This window comes from Typopeltis vanoorti, chromosome 3 (genome assembly GCF_054136105.1).
Source record: "Typopeltis vanoorti isolate ZY-2024b chromosome 3, IOZ_Tvanoo_1.0, whole genome shotgun sequence".
Lineage (NCBI taxonomy): Eukaryota > Metazoa > Arthropoda > Arachnida > Uropygi > Thelyphonidae > Typopeltis > Typopeltis vanoorti.
Genome location: NC_143551.1, coordinates 148,652,777 through 148,678,411, shown reverse-complemented (window position 1 = coordinate 148,678,411; position 25,635 = coordinate 148,652,777). Strand labels below are relative to the sequence as shown.

The 25,635-nt window shown below is 35.1% G+C and overlaps 1 protein-coding gene across 5 annotated transcripts in view; it reads left to right on the top strand.

The window, feature by feature from the left end:
* LOC150108648 (single-stranded DNA-binding protein 3-like) overlaps positions 1 to 25,635 on the top strand; it is a 511,764-nt gene that overhangs the window by 449,518 nt on the left and 36,611 nt on the right. For 4 of the 5 annotated variants that reach the window (XM_090416121.1, XM_090416119.1, XM_090416118.1 and 1 more), the window contains one exon: positions 24,352 to 24,439. The exons of the other annotated variant lie outside the window; for it this stretch is intronic. In XM_090416121.1, the coding sequence (XP_090272247.1) occupies positions 24,352 to 24,408 (57 nt within the window). In that variant the 3' untranslated portion in view covers positions 24,409 to 24,439. The remainder of the gene's footprint in view (positions 1 to 24,351; positions 24,440 to 25,635) is intronic. 5 annotated transcript variants of the gene reach the window in all.

The window sequence follows — 25,635 nt, the reverse complement described above, 5'->3', positions numbered from 1 at the left end:
TAATAGACTGTTGTCCAAAAAATAGCATAATCAGTTCTGTCCTCATACGTTAATAAATTTGAGAAAGAGAGAGGGGGGGGGGATAGGAATGAAGAAAAAATTATACAACAATCAATTAGAATAAAAATTAAAGTAATAATTACTTAGCTAGTGCAAGTTGCCCAACTGACATATTCATTTATTGCAAACAGTAATGTCATCATCATCACCATCAAATTCCTGATATATACCCTCAAGGGATGTACAGAATATGAATATGCATGTTTCTAGCAGTCTTAGCTTTATGGCAAGGCTTACTGATTTACTTTTCCATATCTTGTCCACTGCCTGTAGATTTGATTTTGCTTTTGTTATCCTAGCTCTGTCTCTTTTTTGCAGCCTGAATCATGCACCCTAGGTACCTAAATTTCCTAACTTCTTTCAGTCATATCTGTTAATTTTTATTTGCTTTTTTTCATCCTCTTCTTTCTCTCTCTCTCTCTCTCTCTCTCTCTTCCCATCAAAAATCATTTAAGTTTTTTCAGATAGGAACCATAAATATAAGGAGTATTAATGGAAAGGAAATCAAACTTGCAGAAGAAGTGGAAAAGTACCACATTGACATAATTAACATTACTGAGGCAAAGAGGACAAAAACAGGCGAGATCGTACTAAATAATAAGCATAGGATGTTATTTTTAAGCAATAATGATTGAGGGAAGGAAGGAGTAGCGATATTCAATTGAGTATTCAATACCAAACATGAAGATAAACTTCTTGATCGGAAGGCAGTGGCAAGTAGAATTAAGTGGGCAAACTTCAAAATGGGGACATGGACAATGAAACTTTGGGTCTATGGTCCCACAAAAGGTTCTTCGAAGGAAGTAGTGGAGGAATTTTTTTGTCATCAGAACGGGCAGCTGACATAAAGAAAATTAAAAAATAGGTCCTTGTTGGAGATCTGAACAGTAGAGTAGGAAATGAATCCCACCAAGCATATAGGAACATTTTGGGAAAATTTGGAAAAAAAAAGGGCAAAGCTAATAATAATGGTAAGTATTTACTGGACTTCTGTTCAGGGCACAGACTAGTCATTACTAGCACCATGCTTCAACATAAAGATGTACACAAGTTCACATGGAGAGAAGACACAAGAAATAAGAAAAGCTTCATTGACTACGTCATTGTTGATAGTGATATGATATTATAAGGCTGGTTCAGGATACAAGACTGTACAGAGGATTTGAAATCGGAAGTGACCATTACTTAGTATTAAGTGGGATAAAAATGATTATCACATGGAAAAGAACGGTATGTAAGAAAGTGTTAAAACGAATTAAAGTTGAGCAGCATTTACAAGAAAATTGTAGACTCGACTATACAAGCATTATTGAAGGAAAAATGAAGCAGATTCAGAACAAGAACAAAACCTTGGAATCTCATTAGCAAACTCTGAAGAAGACATTGATTGATTCAGCTAGGGAGGTATGTGGTAAAATTGTCTGCAAGGATAGAAAAATAAAAACACCATGGTGGACAGAAAAAAAAAAGTTAAAGAAGCAATCCTGAAAAAGAAAAACGCATACCAAAAGTTCCTAGCAAATAAGTCAGCAGATTCCCTAAAAGAATACAGAGAAAAATGTAAGAGAGTGAAGCTTCATGTAAAAGTAGCTAAAGAAACAAAAAGTCATGGAAAGACATTAGGAAGAATATAGAAAATAAATATCAGGTGGGTGGCAAAATGTTCTGAAGGCTATTGAAGAAGCTTAGAAATGGAGGAAAGAATACTGTAAAAGAAATCAAAGATGATAAAGGTGACATGAAAACTGAAGATAGGGATATCCTAGATGTCTGAATTGATTACTTTGCAAGACTGTTAAATGAACCCCAAGCAGTGATAGAATCATGCTAGAAAATTTTCAAAAGAAATGCAAAGAGGAGTACATATTGAGGTAGGAAAAAAAAGCCATCAAAAAAAAATGTGGAAAGGTATACTAGTAATGCTGAAGTATGGTAGAAGTTTTGCAGTGGCTATACTGCATAATTCAGAGGCCCTGGTCAGAAGGTCTAATTTCAAATGATTGGAATAGAGCTCACAGTACCCATCTATAAAAAAAAAGGGGGAATAAAACTGAATGTGAGAATTACAGAGGAATTTCTCTACTAAATGTTTCAAGTAAGATTTATGCAAGCATACTTGAAAAGAGGTTGAGAAAGATTGTGGAAGAGAAACTCGGAGAAGAATAAGCTAGGTTCAGGCCAAATAGAGGTTGTCAAGATCAAATTTTGAGTTTAAGACAAATAGTTGAAAAATTGTGGGAATATGACAAGGATCTGTACTTAAGTTTTCTAGATCTAGAAAAGGCATACAACAAGTTGCCCAGAGAGAAGCTTTTCAAAACACTACAATTATATGAGGTGAATGGAATATTATACAGAGCAATACATAGTCTGTATTTAAGTTGTCAGCGGTTAGAATTGAAGGAAATACAGAAAGATGGTTTGATGTAAAATCAGGGGTAAGACAAAGATGCGTATTATCTCCACTCTTATTCATCATCTACATATGCATCACATTATGAAAGAAAGTGGCATCAAGTCTGATATTGGAATTGGAGATGTCAAACCTAGGTCTTTGCTCAATGCAAATGGTGTTGTATTCCTTAACACATCTAGTGCAAGTTTCCAGGATTCAGTAACTAAATTGAATAACAGTTGTAATAAATTTTGCATGAAAATCAGCAATAAAAAGACCAAAACCATGAAAATAGACAGGAGCATAGAAAACTGCGGCTGCATTCTCAATGGAGATCCTATAGAACAAGTAAAATATTTTAGCTATTTAGGCACAGTTTTTTAGTGAAGATGGCAGGTTAAATCTTGAAATAGACAACAGAATAAGCAAAGCTGGTATGGTATGGTGGTTAGCCATTTGAATAAATTTATATGGAATAAGAGAGAAATTAACCAAAACACCAAACTAGCAGTATACAAGTTATCGATCTGAGAGTTGGGTTAGAAATGAAGCACTTGATCAAAGACTAGAGACCACAGATATGACGGTGCTGAGAAAAATTAGGGGAGTGAACCAATAGCATCAGTGGCAGAATCATATTAAAAATGAAGATATTAGAAAGGAACTTAGCATTATTAACATTCAAGAATATGTAAGCTGAGCTAATATAAGGTGGTGTGGCTGCTTAAATAGAATGGGTGAAGAGAGGTTAGTAAAACAGGTATTTGATGCCAAGATGATAGGAAAGAGACCCAGAGGAAGAACAATGTCTAGATGGATTGATTTGGTAAGAAGTACCTTAGAAGAATGAAATGTTAGATATGACAATATTGGAGTGCTCACAAGTAATAGATTGATTTGGAGGAAAATTGTTGATGGGAGATTAATAATAATGTAAACTTAATCATGTAGTGCTGTAATACAGGGTGATTGTAAAGTCACACAACCTAAAGTTTTAATTTGTACCAATTGTTTCCAAATCATTATAATCATTCCTTTTGCCATTTCACCATCATATTATTACAAACTATCGCAGATGTCTAGTTCGCTGTGACATGTACAGGTTATTCTCAGTGTAGCTTTGTTCATTGTGGAAGTGTGAAATGCTTTTTTCCTGCAACGAGTTTCCATTTTGGAAAGTTATTTCCCTAATTGTTCTTACATGTGTTGCCAAGGAATTTTGTGAGAAATATCCGGGTACAGCAGTCCCTCAGAAGTCGACGATAACTAGATTAGTGCAGTGTTTTTGAGAAATTGGATCTGTTGCAGATAAGAATCACTCTGGAAGACCCTCCATTTTAACTGACAATAAATGGATGAGGTAAAAAGAGCACTGCAGCTGTCTGCAACAAAAAGCCTCAGGAAACTTGCCATGCAATCATCAATGTCATATGGTAGTGCTCAGAAAGCTGCAAGATCGTTACACTTTCATCCATATCATGTGCACTCAGTCGATGAACTGAAGGACCCAGATAAAGGCAAATGAATAATCTTCTGCAGATGGTTATGCTCATTCATTGAAGAACGTGGTATAGAAATGCTTTTTACAGTTTTCTTCAGTGACAAGGCCTGGTTTCACCTCAGTGGGTATGTGAATAGTCAAAACAATAGGATTTGGTCTTGTGAAAATCCACATGCTTTTCATGAAAAAGTTTTGCATTCTCAAAAAATTGGAGTTTGGTATGCGATATCATGCCATCGTATTGCGAGACACATTTTCTTTGAAATGACGGTGAATAGTTTCGTCTACCAAGATATCATCACACAGTTCATAGCACTCCTTGATGTCAGCGAATGTCATTGCTGGTTCCAACAAGATAGTGCCACATGTCGAATAGTACTGTACATTTTTTGCAAGAATTTTTTGGTGATGCTTCATCCCAAAAGAATTGTGGTCTCCAAAATCACCAGATTTATCACCACCAGATTTTTTCCTTTTGGAGTATCTCAAAGGTGTTGTTTATCTGAATAATACTCACACACTGGATGAACCAAAAAGGAACATTTCAACAGTGATTGAAAACATCAATGTGCTGGTGCTTCATCAAACCTGGTAAAAACAGCTCCAGTTTGCATTCATGAAGGAGGTGGCCACTTTTAACATATGTTATAAAGAGGTTCCTATTCTTCTTTTGTTATAAAGGTCCAATTATAACCTTTATTTGTAGCTGTATCATTTTTATATACTTTTAATTAAGGTTAATTACAAGTTCTTTTTTTCTAGATCTTCGTCTTCTGTGCTAATGACTATCATATGCAAATTGTAAATTATTGATTTTTGTACCTTGAATGGAAATTTTCCTTATGTTCTCCTTTATGACATCCATTGCTCTTTCCAAAAACGTGATGAAGATGCTCAGAATTATTGGGTATCCTTATCTCGTGTTGCCCGGAACTATCTTCCTGTTCCACAATTTCTAACAGCAGCCTTTACATTATAATTGGCATATTATGTTACTGTCCACTCCATAAGAGTCATGTACATCCCATGCCACTTTCTGATCTATACTGTCGAATGCTTTCTGGAAGTCAACAAAGCAGTTGTGTGAATATTTTTATTTAAAGCTTTCTCCACAATTCAACTTAACATTAATTATTGGTGCACAGATCTCTCACCTCTTCAGGATCCTGCCTGCTCATCTAAATTCTCTTCCATTAGTTTCCTTATTCTTTCTGTTAATATCATCATAAGTACTTTTCCCACATGGCTCATTAGAGCAATTGTTCTTTGCAGTCCACTTTGGTCTTTTTTTTTTTTTTTTGTGATTCAGTGTTAGAATTTTTCTTGTCCATTCTTTTGGTGTCCCTTTGTCTCATGCAATGTTACACAACTGGTATATTTCTTCTGTCATTATCTCATCACCATATTTCAGCATCTCACCAGTGACATCATTATTCCTGGGGGTGATTTTTTTTAATGCCTTACTGCCTTTAAACATCATCCCTCAGTATATCTGTATCTCCATCTCTGCTTGGTAATGATATTTCCTTCAGTTCATCAATTAACCTTTTTTGGATCACATCTCCCTATGTCTTATATAACTCTCAGCAGTATCTTTGTCCATTTTTCTCCTATTTCTTCTGTGTTCATCAAGATTTCATTTTCATTTTTTATCTGCTTTGGCCACCATTTCTTGCTCATGCTGCTGACCACTTTGATTTGTCTCTTCTAACCTCCTTCTTTGCTTCATTGCATTTCCTTCCCTACTGTTCTTCCATCTCTACAGAAATTAAAAAACTGTGATTTCCTTGAGAGAGACACAGAGAATACTGTCTCTCTCTCTCTCTGAAACTGTCTACACCTGTCATTTGAGTTTCAACTTGATGTTGAAACTAAGCTATGATCTAATTCCATGTCCTTTCATTGAAACATGCTGGACTGATGTGGCCTATATCTTTCTTATGAATATCATGTCTAGCACAGTTCTTGAATTTCCTTGTTCTTAGAAGTTACTCCTCAAAGTGGATATTTCTGTTTGCAAAATGGTTTAATAGTTTACTTGTTTGAGGTTATTGACTATTATCTATAGCCCTTGTTGGTAGGTATTCTTTGAGATAGGTTAGTAGTTAGCTGAGTTATTATTTCTCATAGAGCTATGCTGCCATATTTTAGATACATATTTGAAAGGCTTAACTGTTGGTGGTTATATTTAATTGCATGAGCACAAAACTAAAAGAATAAAATAAATCAAATTAGTTATTAAGCAGATAACAATTTGCTGGATTTCAAATCAATATCTCCAGAGCATAAAAATACTTGCCACTGTATTCATTTTTAAAAACAATATTGTAATGAAAAAAAAATAAATAAATAATGGCCTCTCAGTGTACCTTTTATACTGGATAAGGAACTTTATTCACTACTGTAATATAATTACAGGTGGTCTTAAAATGTCTTTCACCTAAATTTTTTGTTAAATTAATACAGCCACAATCAGGTTAGAGAGATTCTTGATACTGATACTGACTCTAAAATATAGTCTCTCAGACTTTTACAACACCGTAATCTACTTCCATTTAATCTTGTGTAAATGATTTAGCTATCTTTTTTGATGTAGCTCAGATATATAGGGAATAGGAATAGTTTTATTTTGATCCTGTGTGAGATAAATTAGGTAAAGCATGTAATGTTTTCTACTTTTTAAGAATTTATGCATTGACTGAAAAGGGAAAAAAAAAAAATGTGGCAAGGATAATGGAGTTCTGTGGTAAGACTATCATTAGAATAAATAGTTTGTTTTAGTGTTTTAAGGATGCCATACAAAGAGCAACATTCCACAAAAATAAATAGCATCATTCACCTTACCGAATTATACATTGATACCTCACTAATACACAATATTAAAAGGTTCATAAATTATTTTAAAAAAAAAAAAAATTACATCTTGGTCCGAAGAAATTAAGCATTTGAAATATCATGATAAACTATCCAGAATGTATGTTGAATGTCAGAAATTATAGTGATTCGCATTGAAGTTTCTGGAATAAAAATTATATGGAATCAAAATGAAAATAAGTAATTTACTAACTGCATCAATTATTTACATACCAATGTTTCACTAGCTCAAGCTAGCATTAACAAAGCCACTTTAAAGACATTCATAAGGACAGTCACAGCATGGCAGGCAACAATGGTGCTCTCTGCAATCTCTTGTGATGGAAGGATAAGGTAGTGTGTAGGATTACACCATCAATTCTATTGCAGTTTGCTGGATTCTGTAGAACATGAGCTGTTTCCAGTAATATATTAATGTATTATTACTGGAATATATTAAAATATTCCAGTAATAACATTAATGAAAAGTGATGACAAAGCTCAATAAGCAGTCATTCTCCTCCAGTTGTAGGTTCTGTATAGTGTGTGTGTGAGAAGTTTATAAAATAATAAATAACAGTCTCTGTGATTTGAACTGAGATTTGTTTAGTAACCCGACTTTCTTCCACCTGATGAAATGGTCTTCATCCAGTTCATGTTGAGTTAGTCCACTTTTAAGATTGCCCATATCATACACTTTGTAATGTCTTTTTTCTTACCAGGGATCCATCCCTTCTGTCCAAAATACTAGACCCAGGGAATACTGTAAACACACCTGGGAAGGAGAGAGAGAGAGAGAGAATCTGGTAGTCCTTGATTTGTCTCAAAATTGTGGAGACTTTGTCCACAGAGCTTTATGGACTGTTCCAACTTTGTGTTGCTTAAGGAGTGAGTCCAGTCTATCTGCTGTATCCAATTGTTTTGTTACTAAGGTATCCAAGAAGGCTAGAGTTCCTCTTCAAACAGTAAAAATAATTTGGGAGTGGATGCTGTTGAGGAACTGTAAAAAGTTAGAAAGAACCTGTGAGCCATGCAGCCAAATTGCAAAGGCATTGTCTATGTATCTCTGCCATTCTTTGGTCTTGAGGATGACTGAATTGAGTGCCAAAGTTTCAGAAGATTTGATGTATAAATTAGTAATGGAGGATGAAAGTAGAGAGCCCATTACTACATCTTCAGTATGTTTTTAGAGCTGATTATTGCAGCTCTAAAAACTGCAATAATCAGTTTTTAAAATATTCTAATTTAAGGTATTGTGTAAAAAGTTTACTAATGTTGGGGAGAGGGAAGTAGAAAGGAGCTCTAGAGTATCATCCACTGGAACATTAATGAAAAGTGATGACAAAGCTCAATAAGCAGTCATTCTCCTCCAGTTGTAGGTTCTGTATAGTGTGTGTGTGTGAGAGAGGGAGAGAAGTTTATAAATAAGACATTTTATGGCATCAATGATGGGGCTCCAGGTTATGGACCTTAGGTAGCCCTTATCTATGATGTACATATGTAAAAAAAATTTTACCCATGGATAAAATAACTGTCCAAATTTTAAAAAAAAAATTAATTTGGACAGTTTCCATTGGCAAGCTTGTACTTAAGGTTTTATTTTTTATGCCAGGTCCTTACTGTTGAAATATATGTTGCCATATCCAATAATAATTCTTTTAATTTATCATCTGCATTAAGGATCATTGTGACATTTCCTTTGTCTCTATATTCAGTATATAACTATGTTTTTGTTATGTTTACATTTTAAATTTCTCAAGGCTGCTTTTCTCCATTAGAAATATTGCTTTTGGAGAGCATGGAGAGATTTTTCTTGAGTAATTGTGAAATTAAAGCTTTTGCTTACTTTGGTTTAATTGTCTGAAAGTGAAATCTGATGTGTTGTGATCATCTTGTCTGCCAGAAGTTACAAGATTGTTGACTTCCTGATTAAATTTCTTTTATTGCCACGAAATATTTTCAGTTAAATTTTGGCTCAGAACCACAAATATCAGGCCAGAATTGCTTAGAAAGTTTAAGGTGAAAATCATTAAAATCAAAACATGCCCCACATGATTTTTTTTTAACTTTTTATAGGTCCTCAACATTATCCACTCTAAATTACTTTTATTATTGTAGAGGGAAAAAAAGAGAAGGCTCTAGGCTTCTTAAATACCTTAGTTATGAGGCAATCAGCAAAAATCATAAAGGGATATTTATTAACTCATATTTTGCTGGATTTCTAACCAGGATGTTCACATATTATAAAAACTACATGTTATAATCTGTGAGCCACAGTGAGTATAGGAAAAAACAGTTCAAAGTGTAATGGACAAAAGACTTAAGTCCTAATTTTGCACCCTCTAATGGATAAATTATCAGGTTTTTTTATGGTTGGTTGTTGAGTTGAATTAGATCTTAAGACGACTGCCTCCCAAATATTTGGCAGATTAATGCAGCCATATTGTTGAGGTTAGGTGAGGGTGAGTATTTCATAGCTGTTGCTAACTCTAAAAATAGTCTCTGACTTTTAACAGCTATATAGCACACTGGTTTCTCCCATCAGATCCTGTATGATGATGATATGACAAAAGCATGGTCTGCCTGTCCTGGCTCCCCATAATGATAGAAGAGAATGTATTTCTTGTATTCTCCAAGGCTGCTGTTAACAGGTCTTCTTGTTTGTCCATAATGGGCAGCGTTACAGTTACATCATACTTCATTCACTCCAGGATGTGGTGAGTGATGCAGGAATGTGTCCTTTGATGAGTAGATCAGAGTTGCTAGTTTAAAGTATGGTTTGAATATGATGTGAGGATTATATTTTTTTTAGCTTTTAGCTATCTTTTCATATGTACCTGGATACATGGGACAGGAATAGTGGTATTTTGGTCTTGTATGTAGAAAGCTTTTCCACTTGGTTATAAATTAAAGTTGCCAAGAAATTATATTTTTGTTTAATCCTTTATCCAAGTGTAAGCAAACAAAGTATGCACATGAAGTAGCTTCATGACTGGACTACTTGTATATAGAGGCCAAGGCCTTCACATCAATTACCTTGGTATCGTATAATGCAAAGCATGCCCCATTTTGGACATGTATACTGATTTTGAACTTTATTGAGGTCTCATCAGTGAGAGCCACATCTAGAAGAGATATTAATGTTGAATAAATGCGGAAAAAAATATAATCAAACAAAGTTTGCTGACACTTGGATAAAGGATTAAACAAGAATATAATTTCTTGAGAACTTTAATTTATGAATTATATTTTCCTGTTTAATCATTTACTAGAGCGTAAGCAAAAAGTTTACTCATGAACTCTTTGTGATTAGGCTGCTTGCCATGAGAGACAACCATGAAGTTGACAGCTGGCTTGACTTCATATCAACTGACTACTTGTATTATGCATTGTGGGAAGGGTCACTATCCATACTGGCCTTTACTGAGGTCTCATGAGTTCTTGGAAAATACTGAGGTAACTGATAATTGTCTTGGATAATGATATAAAAGCAATGCAAGAAGTCATATATTCTCATTTTACAAGTCGTTATTTATTTAGCATTGAGAATATGCAGTACTATACAGAATAAAAAGCATATGAACGTGAGTATAATATAAAAACTACAATTGCATGATTAAGTTTCTGACCGATTCTAGAGCTGATAGTGCAGCTTACAGAAAATCGGACCGGTCACCTTGATAAATATGCAGGATGCATTCATTGATGTGATGAACTGCAGTCACATTGAGGAGAAAGACATTTTCTTCACTTAAATAACAAGTCTGCACATATTCTGTGGTTCATACGAATCCTATTCTGTGTTACCCATGTCTTACAAAGAAGTTCAAGAATAGACGATTGGTTACTAATACCTCGAAACCACATTTGTAGTTGAGGATCATCATTGTTTGTATCCTACTATCTTGTCCATTCTTCTCTGGAGAAGAAATTATTTGTAACTAAGTTTTCTGCTTCATATATTGGTGGTTGTCTAGATTTTTTCAGTTGACTGATTCTCAAGTCTGGAATGTCACATTCTTTTCAATATACTTTTAAAGGAGAGCATCAACTCTTTGAAGATGTGGAGACAGAATGTTGCTTTAGGTAGGAAACCAATAAATATGCATTGATCTGATTGCACCAGCCATAGAGTGTTATTAAGCTGAGTATCCATGAGCTTTGTATGTGGACTGTTGAACCAAACAGGTGAACAATATTCAGCTGCAGAGGATCCACAAAATTTTTGAATGGTGTTGTTACAAGTCTTGATTTTAGCTGCTATGTTCTTTCGATGTTTCCTGTAGGATAGTGGTTCAATGTGTTGCCTAGATACTTGGGAAATTTGTTATATCGTAATGTAGTACTATTTAAGGTGACCTGATGTTCTGTGTTGGCAAGCTTGTTGTTCAGATGGAAGCAGGACACTTCAGTTTCATCTGCATTTGAGCATGGTCTCCACTTCTTAAAGTAATACCCTGGAGTTCTAGATCAGATGTTAAAGTTTCTTCCATATTTTAAAATGAACTGTATCTAGTAGCAAGAGTGATGTTATCTGCATAACAGACTTTTCTGGCTTGTATATCAGAGAGGTCTGAAATATACAGATTAAAAAGGATAGGAGCTAACACTAATTCCTGAGGTATACCATTTTGTAGTTGGTTTTTTTTTTTTTTTTTTTTTTTTTCTTCCCTGTTTATTGATAAGTAGTGCTATGGGTCTGTAGTTATGGGCCAGGTTTTAGTAGAGCAATGATTTTTCATCCTCATATTATTAAAATACTTTGTATCAGAGAAAGAAATTGTAGAAAGTTTTTCTGCTTGGTTACAAAGTAAATTATCCTAGACAAAAAATTATATTCTTATTTTACTTTTTTACTGAAATGGAAACAAAGAGTTTATGCATAAATTATCTTCATAGCTAGACTACTTATATATATAGAGACTGTTGAACTTCACATCAATTGCCTCAGTATCCCATGGCAACATACAGAGTCTATCTCAAAAAAATGTGTACACATGTCAGCAAAAGAAAAACCTGTATAAAAATTGTAATACTAAATTTATACAGACATCAAAGGATGAATAGAAGTTGCCTTTGACTTCTACAATTACACAAGATGCTCAAAGTGGTCACCATTAGTGTCCAGACACTACTGCTTAGGCAACGTTGGCCAAAGTGTTCAGTGGGATTGCTGCGCATGCCATTTCAATTTCTTTCTGAATGGCCACCAGTGTAGCTGGTTTTCTACGATACACTACATCCTTTAGAGTCCCCCCATAAGTAGAAGCCTAAGGGTGTTAAATCAGGAGAACATGGGGGAACTCAACTGCATCTCATTGTCCTATCCATTGTCCCTGCAAACTCTCATCGAGGTAAGCTCTCACGTCTCGGTGATAGTGCAGTGGTGCGCCATCTTGTTGGGAGAGAAATTGATCATTCCCATAAAACGCATGAATGACAGATAAAATGGATGTGCATAGCATGTCTAGGTACACATGACCAGTAAGAGTACCTTCAAAGAATAATGGTCCTATTAAACTCCTAGATGATAATCCACACTAGACATTGAGCCCTGGTAAATTGACTGCCTTGTCCACATGAATGCTAGGATTTTCTGGAGCTCACTAAACACAATTATGCCGATTCACTGTTCCATTAAGCTTAAATTGTGCTTCATCAGACCAAACCATCTTCCTCACAAACTCCTTATCCTCATCTACCATGTGTTGAAACCACTTACAATACTGAATTCTTCGACCAGGATGTAAACTTTCCATTTAGCTGCTTTAAGAATGTGCCATATGCTTGCACTGCTAACTCCTATCTCCTGTGCACATTGTGTGGTAGACTTCTGTGGTGAGCATGTAAACTGTTTCAACACCATTGCTGAAGAAGCAGAACTTGTTGCTGTGCGAGGCATCCCAGATCTTCCCTTGTGCACATCACACATGGTACCATGGGTCTCAAACTTATCACAAATGCGTGCAATTGTCAGACGTGTTGGAGGTGTGATCAAACTCACACCTCCATTGTCGTTGAACTTCAACATTCTCAAATTTGAAATACCACTTTAAAATGATCTTGCATTTCTCAAATGACAATCGTGCCTTGGCCATTTTGTTTGACTGTCCTAATGGTCACGTGTTGATGCTAGTATTCATGTGAGTAATGACATCATACTACACATTGCCACTGTAATTGTTCAACTTTGAAAAAAGTCCATAGTTGACATCTGTTAAAGTGTGTATACATTTTTTTTTTTTTTTTTATGGACTCCATACATGTCAGAAAGGAAGTATGCTGTGCATTATCATGCATTATGAGAAGGGGTCACTTCCCAGACCAGTTTAGACCTTTACCGAGGTCATATCAGTATGAGATAAACATAGATAAATGTCCAAAAGTAAGCATGCTATTCATCATGGGATACTGAGACAATTGATGTACTGTAAACAGTTTCTATATATAGGTAAGCCTGGTTATAACGATCTTCCCCTACAAACTGTTTGTTTACACCAAAGGTGTATCAGTGCTCTCCACTTTCATTCCCCTCCCTCATTGCTAAAAGGATTGAACAAGAATATAATTTCTTGTCAAGTATAATTTACTTTTCTTTTGTAGGTTTGGGGAGGGAAATGTTAGAGAAAGCATGTAGTATTTTACCTGCTTTGCATTAGCAGTAACAATTACCCAAAAATGTGTGGTAGAAGCAGTTAAGATCTAAGGCAACAGTTGCATCACTAGAATAAATAGCTGTAACTCTGTAAGTTATTATTTTGAAGAGCCTATACTATTGGGTTGGATGATAGTGTCATTGTTTATGTAGGTATCTTCCAGTGTGTGTGTGTGTGTGTGTGTGTGTGTGTGTGTGTGTGTGTGTGTGTGTGTGTTGCCTTTTTATAAATAGAAAAAGATAGTACCATATTTACTCGAATATAACTCGCCCTTGCGTATATCTTGCACCCTGATTTTACTTTACGAAAAAAGAAATTAAAAGTATCACATATAGTTTGCACACGAAAAAAAGTTTCAAACTTTAAAAAATAGATAGTGTATGTTGTTATGGCAGTTTCGTATATTTTGGAATTCAGTTGAAGAGAATCAGCATTTCAACTCAACAATCGTCAGCTTGCCTTGTTGAGTAGTGAACTCTTTTGTTAATACTGCACCAATATATATGCATAGAGATGGAAGCAAGTAGAGGAAATGTGGGAGTGAGGGCATTGACTTCTTCTCAATCTTGGATTGCATGGGATGGGTTGCGAATAAGAGACCATCATTAGAACTGTTGTGGAACTGGATTTTGAGAGCTTAGGACATGATTTTGCCAGAAATAATTAATTTAATTACAGAAGCATTGTTGCCAAAAGATTCAAATATATCACATGACGAAAGTGAGCAGCCTTCTTTGCTCAACTTCTTTGATTTAAAAAAAAAAGCTGCAGAATTCCTTGCAAGAATAAAAGACATAAACCAGTCATCTAAAGGTATGATGGTGAGTTTTCTCTCTCTCTCTCTCTCTACACAAATATTTCTCATACTCAGGCAGTAGAAATTCTAACCCAAGAATTTCCATCAAACATTCTGGACTTATTCAAATTCACAATCTCACCTGGTTACTTCACATGGTAGAGTAAACTATACCAACAAGTGGAAGGAACTGTGATGGGCTCACCATTATTGCCTAACTTAGCTAACTATCTAAAGCACCTGGATGAAAGAATTTTCACTCTCAGCCTAAAACTGTCTATTTGGCTATGCTACATAGATGATGTTTTTGCAATTTAGAATTACATAGAGCCAGAACCCTCTTTACTTCTTCAAAAAAATTGACAATTTACATATTGGAATTAAATTTACACTGGAATAAGAATCATCAAAAGGAATTTCCTTTCTGGATGTATGAATGTATCAAATGGCTGGTTGGATTACTTTCTACTTCTCTCTGCTAAAAACTGACTTTTATGGGATGCCATATTCATAATACATCAGCTCATCATCCATCTCAAAAGCAATGCATCACAAAATTCTTATTTTCTAGAGCATGCAAAATTTGTTCTTCCGAAGGATCACTCATACAAGCACCAGAAACTCTCAAACAAACAGCTTTACTAAATGGTTACAACCCACGAATAACACGCAAAAAAATTAACAACCCTTCTAGACAGTATCCAAGTTAAGAAGCCACAGGACTCGTATAGCTTACATTACTTCTCTGAACATGCGGCATAGATTATGATAAACTAAAAACTCATCACTACCTTCAAACCCATCAGCCAAATTCACAATCTGTTACTTTCTCCATGGGATGGACTTTCCACAGTGATGCTACATGGTGTATACCAAGTACCATGTTCATGCAACTTCTTTATTATAGACAAACAGGAATATCAGTCAATAAAACAAGACCATCTGGCTTATCAAACCTCACAAATCTGGCCTGTCAAATATGAAATTGAGAGCACTAGCTATGGGATCCAGTGGGAAAACTTCCAACTATTACATTGACCTTTGTATAAATATGAATGTTTATTCAAGGAAAGTGCTGAAGCTCATAAAATCCTTCATCAGCAGAATCATAATGATAGCCTTACCATCCCTAAAGTTTTGGAAATTGTTATCATCAACTGTATTAACTAGGTTGTATTTAATTTTGTTGTTAATTATTATTTCAGCCTAATAATGCTTCTAACCTAACAAACATATCACTGCATGTAAAGAGAGAGATTCTAACATAATGCATGCACTCTACTGTTTCTTTTGTTCAAATTCCTTACTGTTGTTCTTTGCTCACACTAATATTTTACAATACCTAACACAAAATATTTGTACAATAAATAATTTTTACTGTGGGCACAGGTGCGATTTTATATTATTATTATTATGATTATATGGGTATCTCCATGGAGTTAAAGGACTTGTCACGGGGAAATCCACATAACCATTATTCACACAATACCTAATCACACCTCTCCTTAAACTTATTCACTGTTGGGGCACTCGCAACTACTTCTGGCAATTCATTCCACTCATTCACCCTCTCCAAGCAAAGAACCTACTGTGCACATCCTTATTAACCACATTCTTACACAGCTTCCAGGGGTGACACCTTGTTCTCCCCATATTCCTCAAGTACTGAAAAATTTCTTTTGTTTTGATCTTATAGAATCCTCTTAGTCACTTATAAGTTTCTATCAGGTTCCCCTCACCTTCCCCCTGTCAACTAAATTCTGCAACGCGTTCACCTTCAATCTGTCCTCATAGGGAGCATTCCACAGACCTGTCACCAGCTTAGTCACTCATCTCTGAATCCTCTCCACCACCTCTTTATTCTTGAGAAACTCAGCTGATCAAATCTGCGCACAGGAGTCAACATGAGACCGATTCATAGTCTTATAAACAGGAACAATAACCTCCTATCTTTACTTGTTGATGTGTTCTTCAGCATCCAAGTAATCTTTTGAACTATTTTGCCAACTCTTGCAATATGTCCACTGAATTTCCAATCTCTCTCTCCACCATCATCCCCAAGATCCCTAGTCTTATCAATTTCCTGTAAACATGCCATCAATATCATATGAAGTGTGTAATCTTTTCATCCCAAAGTGCATTACCTTACATTTTACAACACTGAATTGACAACCACTGTCCTTTGCCCAAACTTCTACTTTATTCCAGTCATCCTGCAGGATATCTACAACATGTTTATCAACTATTTTCCTCATCAGTTTTTCATCATCAGCAAACAACTGGATATGCCCCCCTTAAAACTTCTAATTAATATACAAAAAGAGTAGCAGTCCTAGTATCCTAGTGGAGTTTCCCTGGAACATTCCACTAGTCACCCTCTTTCATCTTGATTCTGCTCCACTACACACCATCCTCTGTCTGTCAGCCACTCCCTATCCATGCTACTAGCCTCAAATCCATTCCCATGTGCTCCAACTATTCTGTCAGATATCTTTGCAAACTTCAGCAGTATCACAGTATAGCCATTTCCTTTATACAGTTCCGCTATCACTTTATTATAAAATGTGAGTGAATTTTTAAGGCAGGACCTACCTTATTCAAAGCTGTACTGCCCACCCTAGAGTACTGTAACTCTATCCACCCATTGCTTGATTTTACTATTAACCAACTTTTTTAATACTTAACCACCACTCCTGAGATACTAATTGGTTCTGTAATTTACTACTACTTTCTTGGAGTAGTAAATTACATTTTTGTTCTATTAATTTGATCCCACAGAGATGGTAAATTTAAATAATATATCAAAAATTTTAGTCATCATTAGCCATATAGTAACCTTATTAAATCGAGATTCTTAGTTAATGGAACATTGGTAAGATGTAGTGAAACTAACCATAATGTCTGAATTTTTAAGGATGCAAATTTTTACTAAAGATTTGAAATGTACAGAATTTTTTTATAAAAGTAGAGAAGCTAGCTACCTATGAGGGAAGTAAGTGATTATGTTAACTGCAAGTTTGTAAGTTTGATTTGACTGTGTATATCAAGATTTGTGGGGGATGGGATGGGGGTTATTAGATCTGTGAATTTTTAACAGTCATTCAAAAAGTTAACAAAGTCTCTTTCTTGCTTCATTCATAGATAACTCCCCTACTTTTGTTTAAAGAAAAAAAAAAATTGCCTTAAAAATTTCAACATTGTGGATCTTTATTTACTAATGTATCACTAACAGAGACTCTTGATTTAATAAAGTGGGCTACTTTACTTGTAAAGGAAAAATTACAAATTAATTATACTGAATGGTTTCCCACTTTTAGCTACTTCTTATATAGAGCACTCAGAGAATAAAGAAGTTTGCACAGCTACTTTCAAACCTTTGGTTTGGCTGTGCAATGTGGATAATGTGTTTGCTTCCCCCCCCCCCCCCCCCCCCCCCCCCCCGATGAACTAGATTGATACCTTAGATTCTTTTGTGAGTCATCCAAAGTTAACACTCTAAAATGCACTTTGTACTAGAAAAAGAATCAAATGACTGCCTGCCCAATTTTCACACTAGTCACATGTCTTTCAGATGTTTCACTACCCCTTTATTTATAGAAAGCCAGTACACACTGGAAGATATCTACATAATCACATCATCAACTAGCCTAACAGTATGGGATCCTTAAAATGCTAACTCATGGAGCAAGGGCTATTTAGTGATGCAGCTCTTGCTCAGCTCCTATAAAATAGATGAAATACTTTATCCCCACCTCACCTTCCTTTACCAAGCACATAAGACCAAGGTACCACTATTCGTTTTGGATCTGAGGTACATCTGAAAAGATAACTAAAATAACTTTCATACCACATTCAAAGCACACTTTAAACTAATAGCCTTGATCTACTCACCAAAGGACATGCTCCATCCTCTATCACATTTTGGAAGAGTGCAAAAAGTGCCATTGACTATGATGTTGCCTGTTACAGACTGACAAGAAGATCTGTTAACATCAGCCTTGGAGAATACAAGAAATGCATTGACTACTATCATTATAACAAGTCAGTACTAGCAGGCCATGCTTTGGACAACTCATCACACTATTGATCAGATGGAAAAAACCAGTGCTATATATTATTATTATTATTCAGACTTCCATGGAGTCAAAAGACTCATCATGGGAGGTCCCTCCTAGGAAACACAGTCTATCAAGACTCATCATGGGAGGTCCTTCCTAGGAAACACAAAGTCCATCATACCACTCCTTGAACTCATTGACCGTTCTTGCTCTCATGGGTCTATCAGGCAATGCATTCCATGGTTCAACCACCCTTCATTCAAAGAAACCACTCCTCACCCTCTTGCTCACAGCTTCCTTTCGTAACTTCCAGGGGTGGCCCCTTGTCATCACTCTTTCCTGCTGTTCAACCAAGTGGAAGAACTCCCCAGTGTCAAACCTGTAACCACCTCTCAACAGTTTAAAAGTCTCAATCATATCACCTCTCTTTCTTCTATCTACCAAACTCTGCAGTCCACATTCCCTCAACCGATCCTCATAACTAACATTGTGCAGTCCTGAAACCATCTTTGTTATCTGCCTCTGTACCCTTTCCACAGTTAATTTATCCCCTTAAAATTCTGGGGACCAAATTTGAGAACAATAGTTAAGTGTAGTCTGATCAGGGTCTTATACAACAGAATGATAACTCTTTTATCTCTGCAGGTCAGTGTTCTCAGTATTGCAGCAATCCTCTGTGTTACCTTCACCACCTTTGCAATATGTCCCTTGAATTTCAGGTTTCTATCAATCATCAACCCCAGATCTCTCTCTCTCTCTCTCTCCCCTACTTCCTCCAGTACAACTCCTCCAATAGAGTATGCAGCGTCCCATTGATGTGTCCCAAACCTTAAGACCTTACATTTTGCTGCATTAAACTGACACCCCCCATTCATTTGCCCATCTGTCTAGTTTATTCAAATCCTCTTGCAGGGCTACCACATCTGCACTATTACTAATAAGCCTTCCCAGCTATTGTATTTTTTATAATTTTTTTAAAATTATAAAAAATACAACCCCTCCTTACTTTTGTATTGATGCTCTCCCCAAGTTAAACAGAATTATCTGTTGTGGCCCATAGTTGATTGTTTTGATTGCCCAATATATTATTTAGCTAAACATTAAACTAGCCCTTAAAACCAGGCCCAGAGGCCTTCACAACATCTTTTTTTTAGCTAATGGCAGCCCTTGTAAAATAGATAAAATAATACATGCAATGGACTCAACAGAACTATTCTAATCCCGTACATTGAGCACATCAGAAAAAAATAGAGAAAAAAGTATGATGAAACAGCTACGAACATAATCTCCATGCCACCTTTAAACCATTCATGCAGCTAGCTACCTTCATCTGCTCTCCTAAAGATCAACTTCTTCCTCTTGTATATCCTGGAGTGTATAAAGTTTCTTGTGTCTGTAGTTTGGCTTACTTTAGACAGACTTCTAGATCAGTTAACATCTGTTTTGAAGAACACAAAAATGACATGCATGATCATCTTTATGGCAAATCTGGATAGCAGACGATACTCTGGATACTTCTTCACATAGGATTAAATGGAGGAAGACATCAGTTTTACATAGAAGGCACTATATATCCAAAAGACTATTTTTAGAATCAGCATCTGCTAAGAAGTACTCTCCCAACCTCTACAAATATTGCTTCATTAATTTGCCAATGATCTGGGAGACATTCATTCTAAGACCAGGCAGCCTGACTTCTCCAAATTAACTTTAACTAATGTTAAAGTTAACATTAGTTAACAAGTTTAACTAATGTCGTGAATGCCCATAGAGGGCATTCAGGACATTAGTTCTGTGTCAGTTATAAATTGAATTGTTTCTAATGTTTTAGTATAGTGCTTGTCACAGTTAAAAATTGTTGCTCTGAAGATGTTGAGTAAAATGTTAGTATGTTCAATAAATTGATTTATTTTTTCCTTCTTGGTGTTGTTTATACAGCAAAGTAAATTACTGACCAATCAGCATATCAGGAGTCATTGTCAAAGTATTGGAGAAGTTGGTCAAGAGCAAACTACAGGAATAGATAGATGGAAATGGGATACTGTATGTGGGGTAGCATGATTTTGTGAAGGGTAGATCATGTCTGAACATTTTATAATACAGTGACAGCTGAGTTGGATAAAGGTCATTAGTTTACAGTGATACTGCTGGACCTTGCAAAGGCCTTTGGCAGGATACCATATGGAATTCTAATCAGTAAATTGCAACACATGAGGATGGATATAGGGTCCATTTTCGTCTGTTTTCTGTAACCCACAAATCTTCATCCTGTTCTCATAAGGTTCATTCCATAGGTCTGCTACCATCTTGGTCACTCGCCTCTGGATCCTCTCCACTTCCTCCTCATCACCAAGAAACCCTAGTGCCCAGATCTGCATGCAGTAGTCAAGATGGGGTCTTATCAAGGCTCGATAAAGAGGAACAATAACCTGCTTATCTCTGCTCATCAAAGTATTCTAGATGAGAGGATGGTTCATGGAGAGAGATATCAGAGAGTAGTTCATTCAGGAGTAGAGTCCAAAAGAAGGCCTGTGACTAGTGGTGTGCTGCAGAGTTCTATTCTTGGACCGCTACTGTTTGATTTGTTCATTAACGATATAGGAAATGTTCAATTATTTGCTGATGATGCAAAGTTGGGTAGAGCAATAATTAATACACACGATGTCAAATTTTGCAGGATGATTTGGGTAGACTGGGCAAAGGAGAATGGATGTCAGTTTAATGTGGCAAAGTGTAAGGTTATGCATTTTGGAGTGAAAAGATTATCAGCGGTATACCACATTGGTAGAACTGTACTCCAGGAAATTGATGAAGACAGAGACTTGCAAGTGTTAGTGAATAGGGAGTTAAAGTTTGGGGGAGAGGCACATAGCAGAGTGGCTAAAGCAGCTCAGATCACTTGGTTACTGAAGAATACTTTGATGAGCAGAGATAAGCAGGTTATTGTTCCTCTTTATCGAGCTTTGATAAGACCCCATCTTGACTACTGCATGCAGATCTGGGCACCAGGGTTTCTTGGTGATGAGGTGGAAGTGGAGAGGATCCAGAGGCTAGTGACCAAGATGGTAGCAGGTCTATGGAATGAACCTTATGAGAACAGGTTGAAGATTTGTGGGTTACAGAAACTGGTTGATAGGCAGAAAAGGGATGATATGATTGAGACACAAATTACTGAGGGGCTTTTACAAGATTAATTCAGAGGAAATTTTCATAACAGGTGTGGTGATGGTGGGAGAACTAGAGACCATCCATAGAAACTGAGTAAGATTGTAGTTAGCAATGGTGTTAGAACTAGTTTTTTTGAGATTGGTCAATGAGTGGAATTGGTTGCCAGAGTCTGTTGTGTATGCCGTGACTGTGAACGAGTTCAAAGCAAAGTATGAAAGATACTGCGCAAATGTTTGATAGTTCTTGACATGATATTTAGGGCCTCCCTGGATGAGTCTAAGGACTCCTTGGAGTTGTCAATAATAATAATACTGTGAAGCATTTATGTAAAATTTAGTGTGATTATATATAAGAAACAAAACCAGAAATTAGCAAAACATTACTCCATGCTAATATTTTATTCAGTTTTGTTATATCTTTCCTCTTCACAAATATCATTATCAGAACAATTTGTTATTAATCAAGTAGTTCACTCTATGCCTCTCCTTGCAAACCTAAATTTTGGTTCAGATGCATCAGTGATGCATTTGCAATTAAGCTACATTACATTACATTTCTTAGCCACCTTACAGTCAGCATGACTGCATTCATTTGCATTGGAAGTAGTATATTTTTAATTTCTTGACACTCTCATTATATACTTATCAAGCCATTTGGTTGCAGAAAACTTGCATGCACAAGCTCCTGTACACACATACATATTCTTCCCATAAACTGGGAATCATCAGAACCGTAACAGACAAAGTAAAGGCAATTTGCTCTTTAGAGAGAGTCCTCCAGCTAATAAAAAAATGCCTTCCTTGGAAATGGTTATAGTAAAAAAAAAAAAAAAGTTAAGCCTCTATATGCCATAACCAAATTCAACGCACTAGGAAAAACATTAAAAAAAAATTCATTGGTATCCTTAAAAATTGCAACTTGACCACATTTAAACCATCCTCAACACACATGCACATATACACAAAAATCTCTAGAATTGTCAAAATATTCAAAGATTCACTTGTGATGTAGCATATTTTAGCCATACAGGTCACACAGCACCTAAATGTAGGCAAGAACATTGTGATTAACCAGGATACTCAGCCTGCTTGATTGGCCAGGTGGTTTATGTACCTACTTTCCAATCAACACGCTACAAACTTGAATCCTGTGATTGATATGGATATTTATGAATGCCTTTAGGTAGGAGATGAAGTTCATCACACAGTGTGAGACCACTGCACTGCTTATTTAGAAGCCTAAAATAACTTTTCAAGTTATTTTAGGCTTTTTACATTTGGCCTTTAGAGCAGTTTCTGGATCATATAAAAATAAATAAATACTATTTTAAAAAATACAAAAAAACTTAGCTCATCCACAGTGCAGATATCCTATAGGTTTACAACCTCTCCTGGGTTGGAGTTTTAATAATGATTTCATAACCCCCCTATTTCAAAGCCCAAAGTATCATAATCTCAACAAGAATGAGTATTTTAAATTATGTAGCAAATGGACAGCATATGTCTTCCAAATATAATAGACCTACCAACTAACTCATCTATTAAAGTACCTATCAACTAGTTCCAGTAGGGGGGGGTGGGGGAAGTTAATAGATCTAGGAAATTCCCAAGAAATACATTATTAAAATATTACGTATTCAACCAATAAAAATATCTGCTCTGAGGGGCAAAACTGCTCTAAAGGCCAACTTGTTAGAACATTGAAAATTCTAGGACTAAGCTTATGTTAAAATTATTTTTTCCCCTCAAAACCGAAACATCAAACACCAGGTCAAACAACATATACTGCTTTTGCATTTGTATTAAAGTTATCTACATGAAATGTTAATTGTGTGGTTGGTACAGTTAATTGGATATTAATCATTATTTTAATTTGCATTCTATTCAATCTTTGTATAATTTTTTTATATGTCCTCTCTTCTTAATATACTTATATTAATAAAATTTATTAACAAAAAGGGATCATATGTAATCATGCTATTAAGATAGTAGTCTGTTAAGCTTGATGTGTTCTTGACAGAGGTATTTAAATGCAATATTTTTGATAATTCCTGATGTCATCAATATGGATGATAAAACATCAAGTATAATATAATAAAATTATATTTATCCTCCTAAGTATTAACTGATCTATTATGATGATGATGAAACTTCTGTTCTTACCCTCTAAACAAAATATTTAGCAATTCTAAAAAACCATTCCTAAATTTAAGTTAAGAATGGTTACTTTTAAAAGTATGTGTATATAGGCAAGGAATTTCTACTCACTCATGTTGTTGTATAATATTACCAAACCTGAAACTCCTTTGAGCTCAAAATCCACACAATTCTGCAAAAAACATTTGATTGGCTTAAAATATTCATGTTCATAATACATATATAACATTATATATTTGTGAATTACAAATTTCTAATCTCAGTTTTGCAAAAAGTTTGACTGGAAACAATATGGATAGTTTCCCCCCTCACCTTTCCTAATTCTTGCTTTACTGTGAAATGAGTTGCATTGGCAAATTGGCATTTTTGGATGTATCTTAGGCCATGTCCTTTCTTTTAACTGTAGATAAGGTGATCATCTGGAATATGAACTGCCTTTTTTGTGTGTGGATGTGTGTGCGTGTGCATGCGCGATGTGTTTGAACAATGTGAGCATAATCATCTTTCACAACAGATTTTGAGATTCCTTTTATTTTATTCTTGCTGCATTTTTTAAAATGATAATTACTCTACATTTTAAATTACATTTCTTCTTCATTCTTGTAACATGAAAAAAAAAAAAAGGATCACTTATATTTTAAACATGGGAAATTATCATTTTCATTATGCTCTAATCGGATTTTTAACATCATATTCTGAATGTTTTAGTGTGCTCACCCTCTGGTTTGTGAATCAGTCCTTACGCCAGAGAACTTTGAAGGCTGACATGTAGCTGACTTGTTTTTATGGCCAGCAGGTAAGAAGAAGAATTGTATAATTTTGGTTTGTTATTCTGTAATAAAAAATTGAGAAAAGGAAATTTGAAAGTTTATTAAAATTCATCTAATACTTCGTTGTGTACTAAAGGAAAAATATGCCAAGTTTCAGCATATGTTTCCAGTTCAGTACGTCATGTATTTATATATTTATGTATGTGTATGTTTGTGTTTGTGTATATGTGTGCACATGTGAGCATACATGTATTAACAAAATAAAATCTCCATATTGGTATATATTTTCTATGGATAGTCACTGTTACTGGATTCAATATTTGCTGGAATACTATGAGGATAACTCTAATACTTTCAGTCCTAGTTCTTACTGGATTCATAAAACTCCTTTTTGTTTCTGAAGATATAAAGATTTCTACCATAAAAGAGATTTGGGTTGAAATTCACCAATTTATAATCTGGATTTTACAAGGTCATTATTTTTTTATTTCCATTTCTTTAGCATAGACTTTATTCTGGATGATAGTATGTTTCTTATAGCTGCCATTCTTTATGAATTTTATGTGTATGTGGTCCTTAAAGAAATTATTATCCATTTCATGCATAAAAACAGATGTTATAATGACATAAAAATCATTTTTAAAGAAATAATTATAAAAGCTCATTAAATATTATATTGATGAAATAGTTCATCCAAGCAGTATCATCTCTAGCAGTTAAATATATCTACTCTATGAATTCTGAATTTGGAGGATTTTTTCTTTTTATGAAAGAGGAAAAAAATGCTGCATATATTTTGAAATGAAATCACTTGGATTCTGTTTCAAATAACCACAAATTATTGCAGACTAATTTATTCTTTATTTTTATATGAACATCTTCTTTCCATAATGCATTCACACTAATGAAGTTTAATTTCACCTGAGCATCATTAACCTTTTTTGGTCATTTGTTCTATCTTGTCTTTAACTGAAAAAAAAGTGATATCATTAATTAACTTCTTTTCCAACCAAACAGAATCCTAATTTGGTTTTACTCTGAGAAATATGTTTTTGAAATAACTATTAGAAATTTCATAATTATAGCAAAATATATACTTGTAGGATAAGAGCTCCAAAGTGCTTCAGGTTATTTTTTCTCTTGATTTTATAATTACATGGTTATTATACTTATTTGATTTAAATATATTTAAATAGGAATTATTTTAATGAAAAATAGAAAA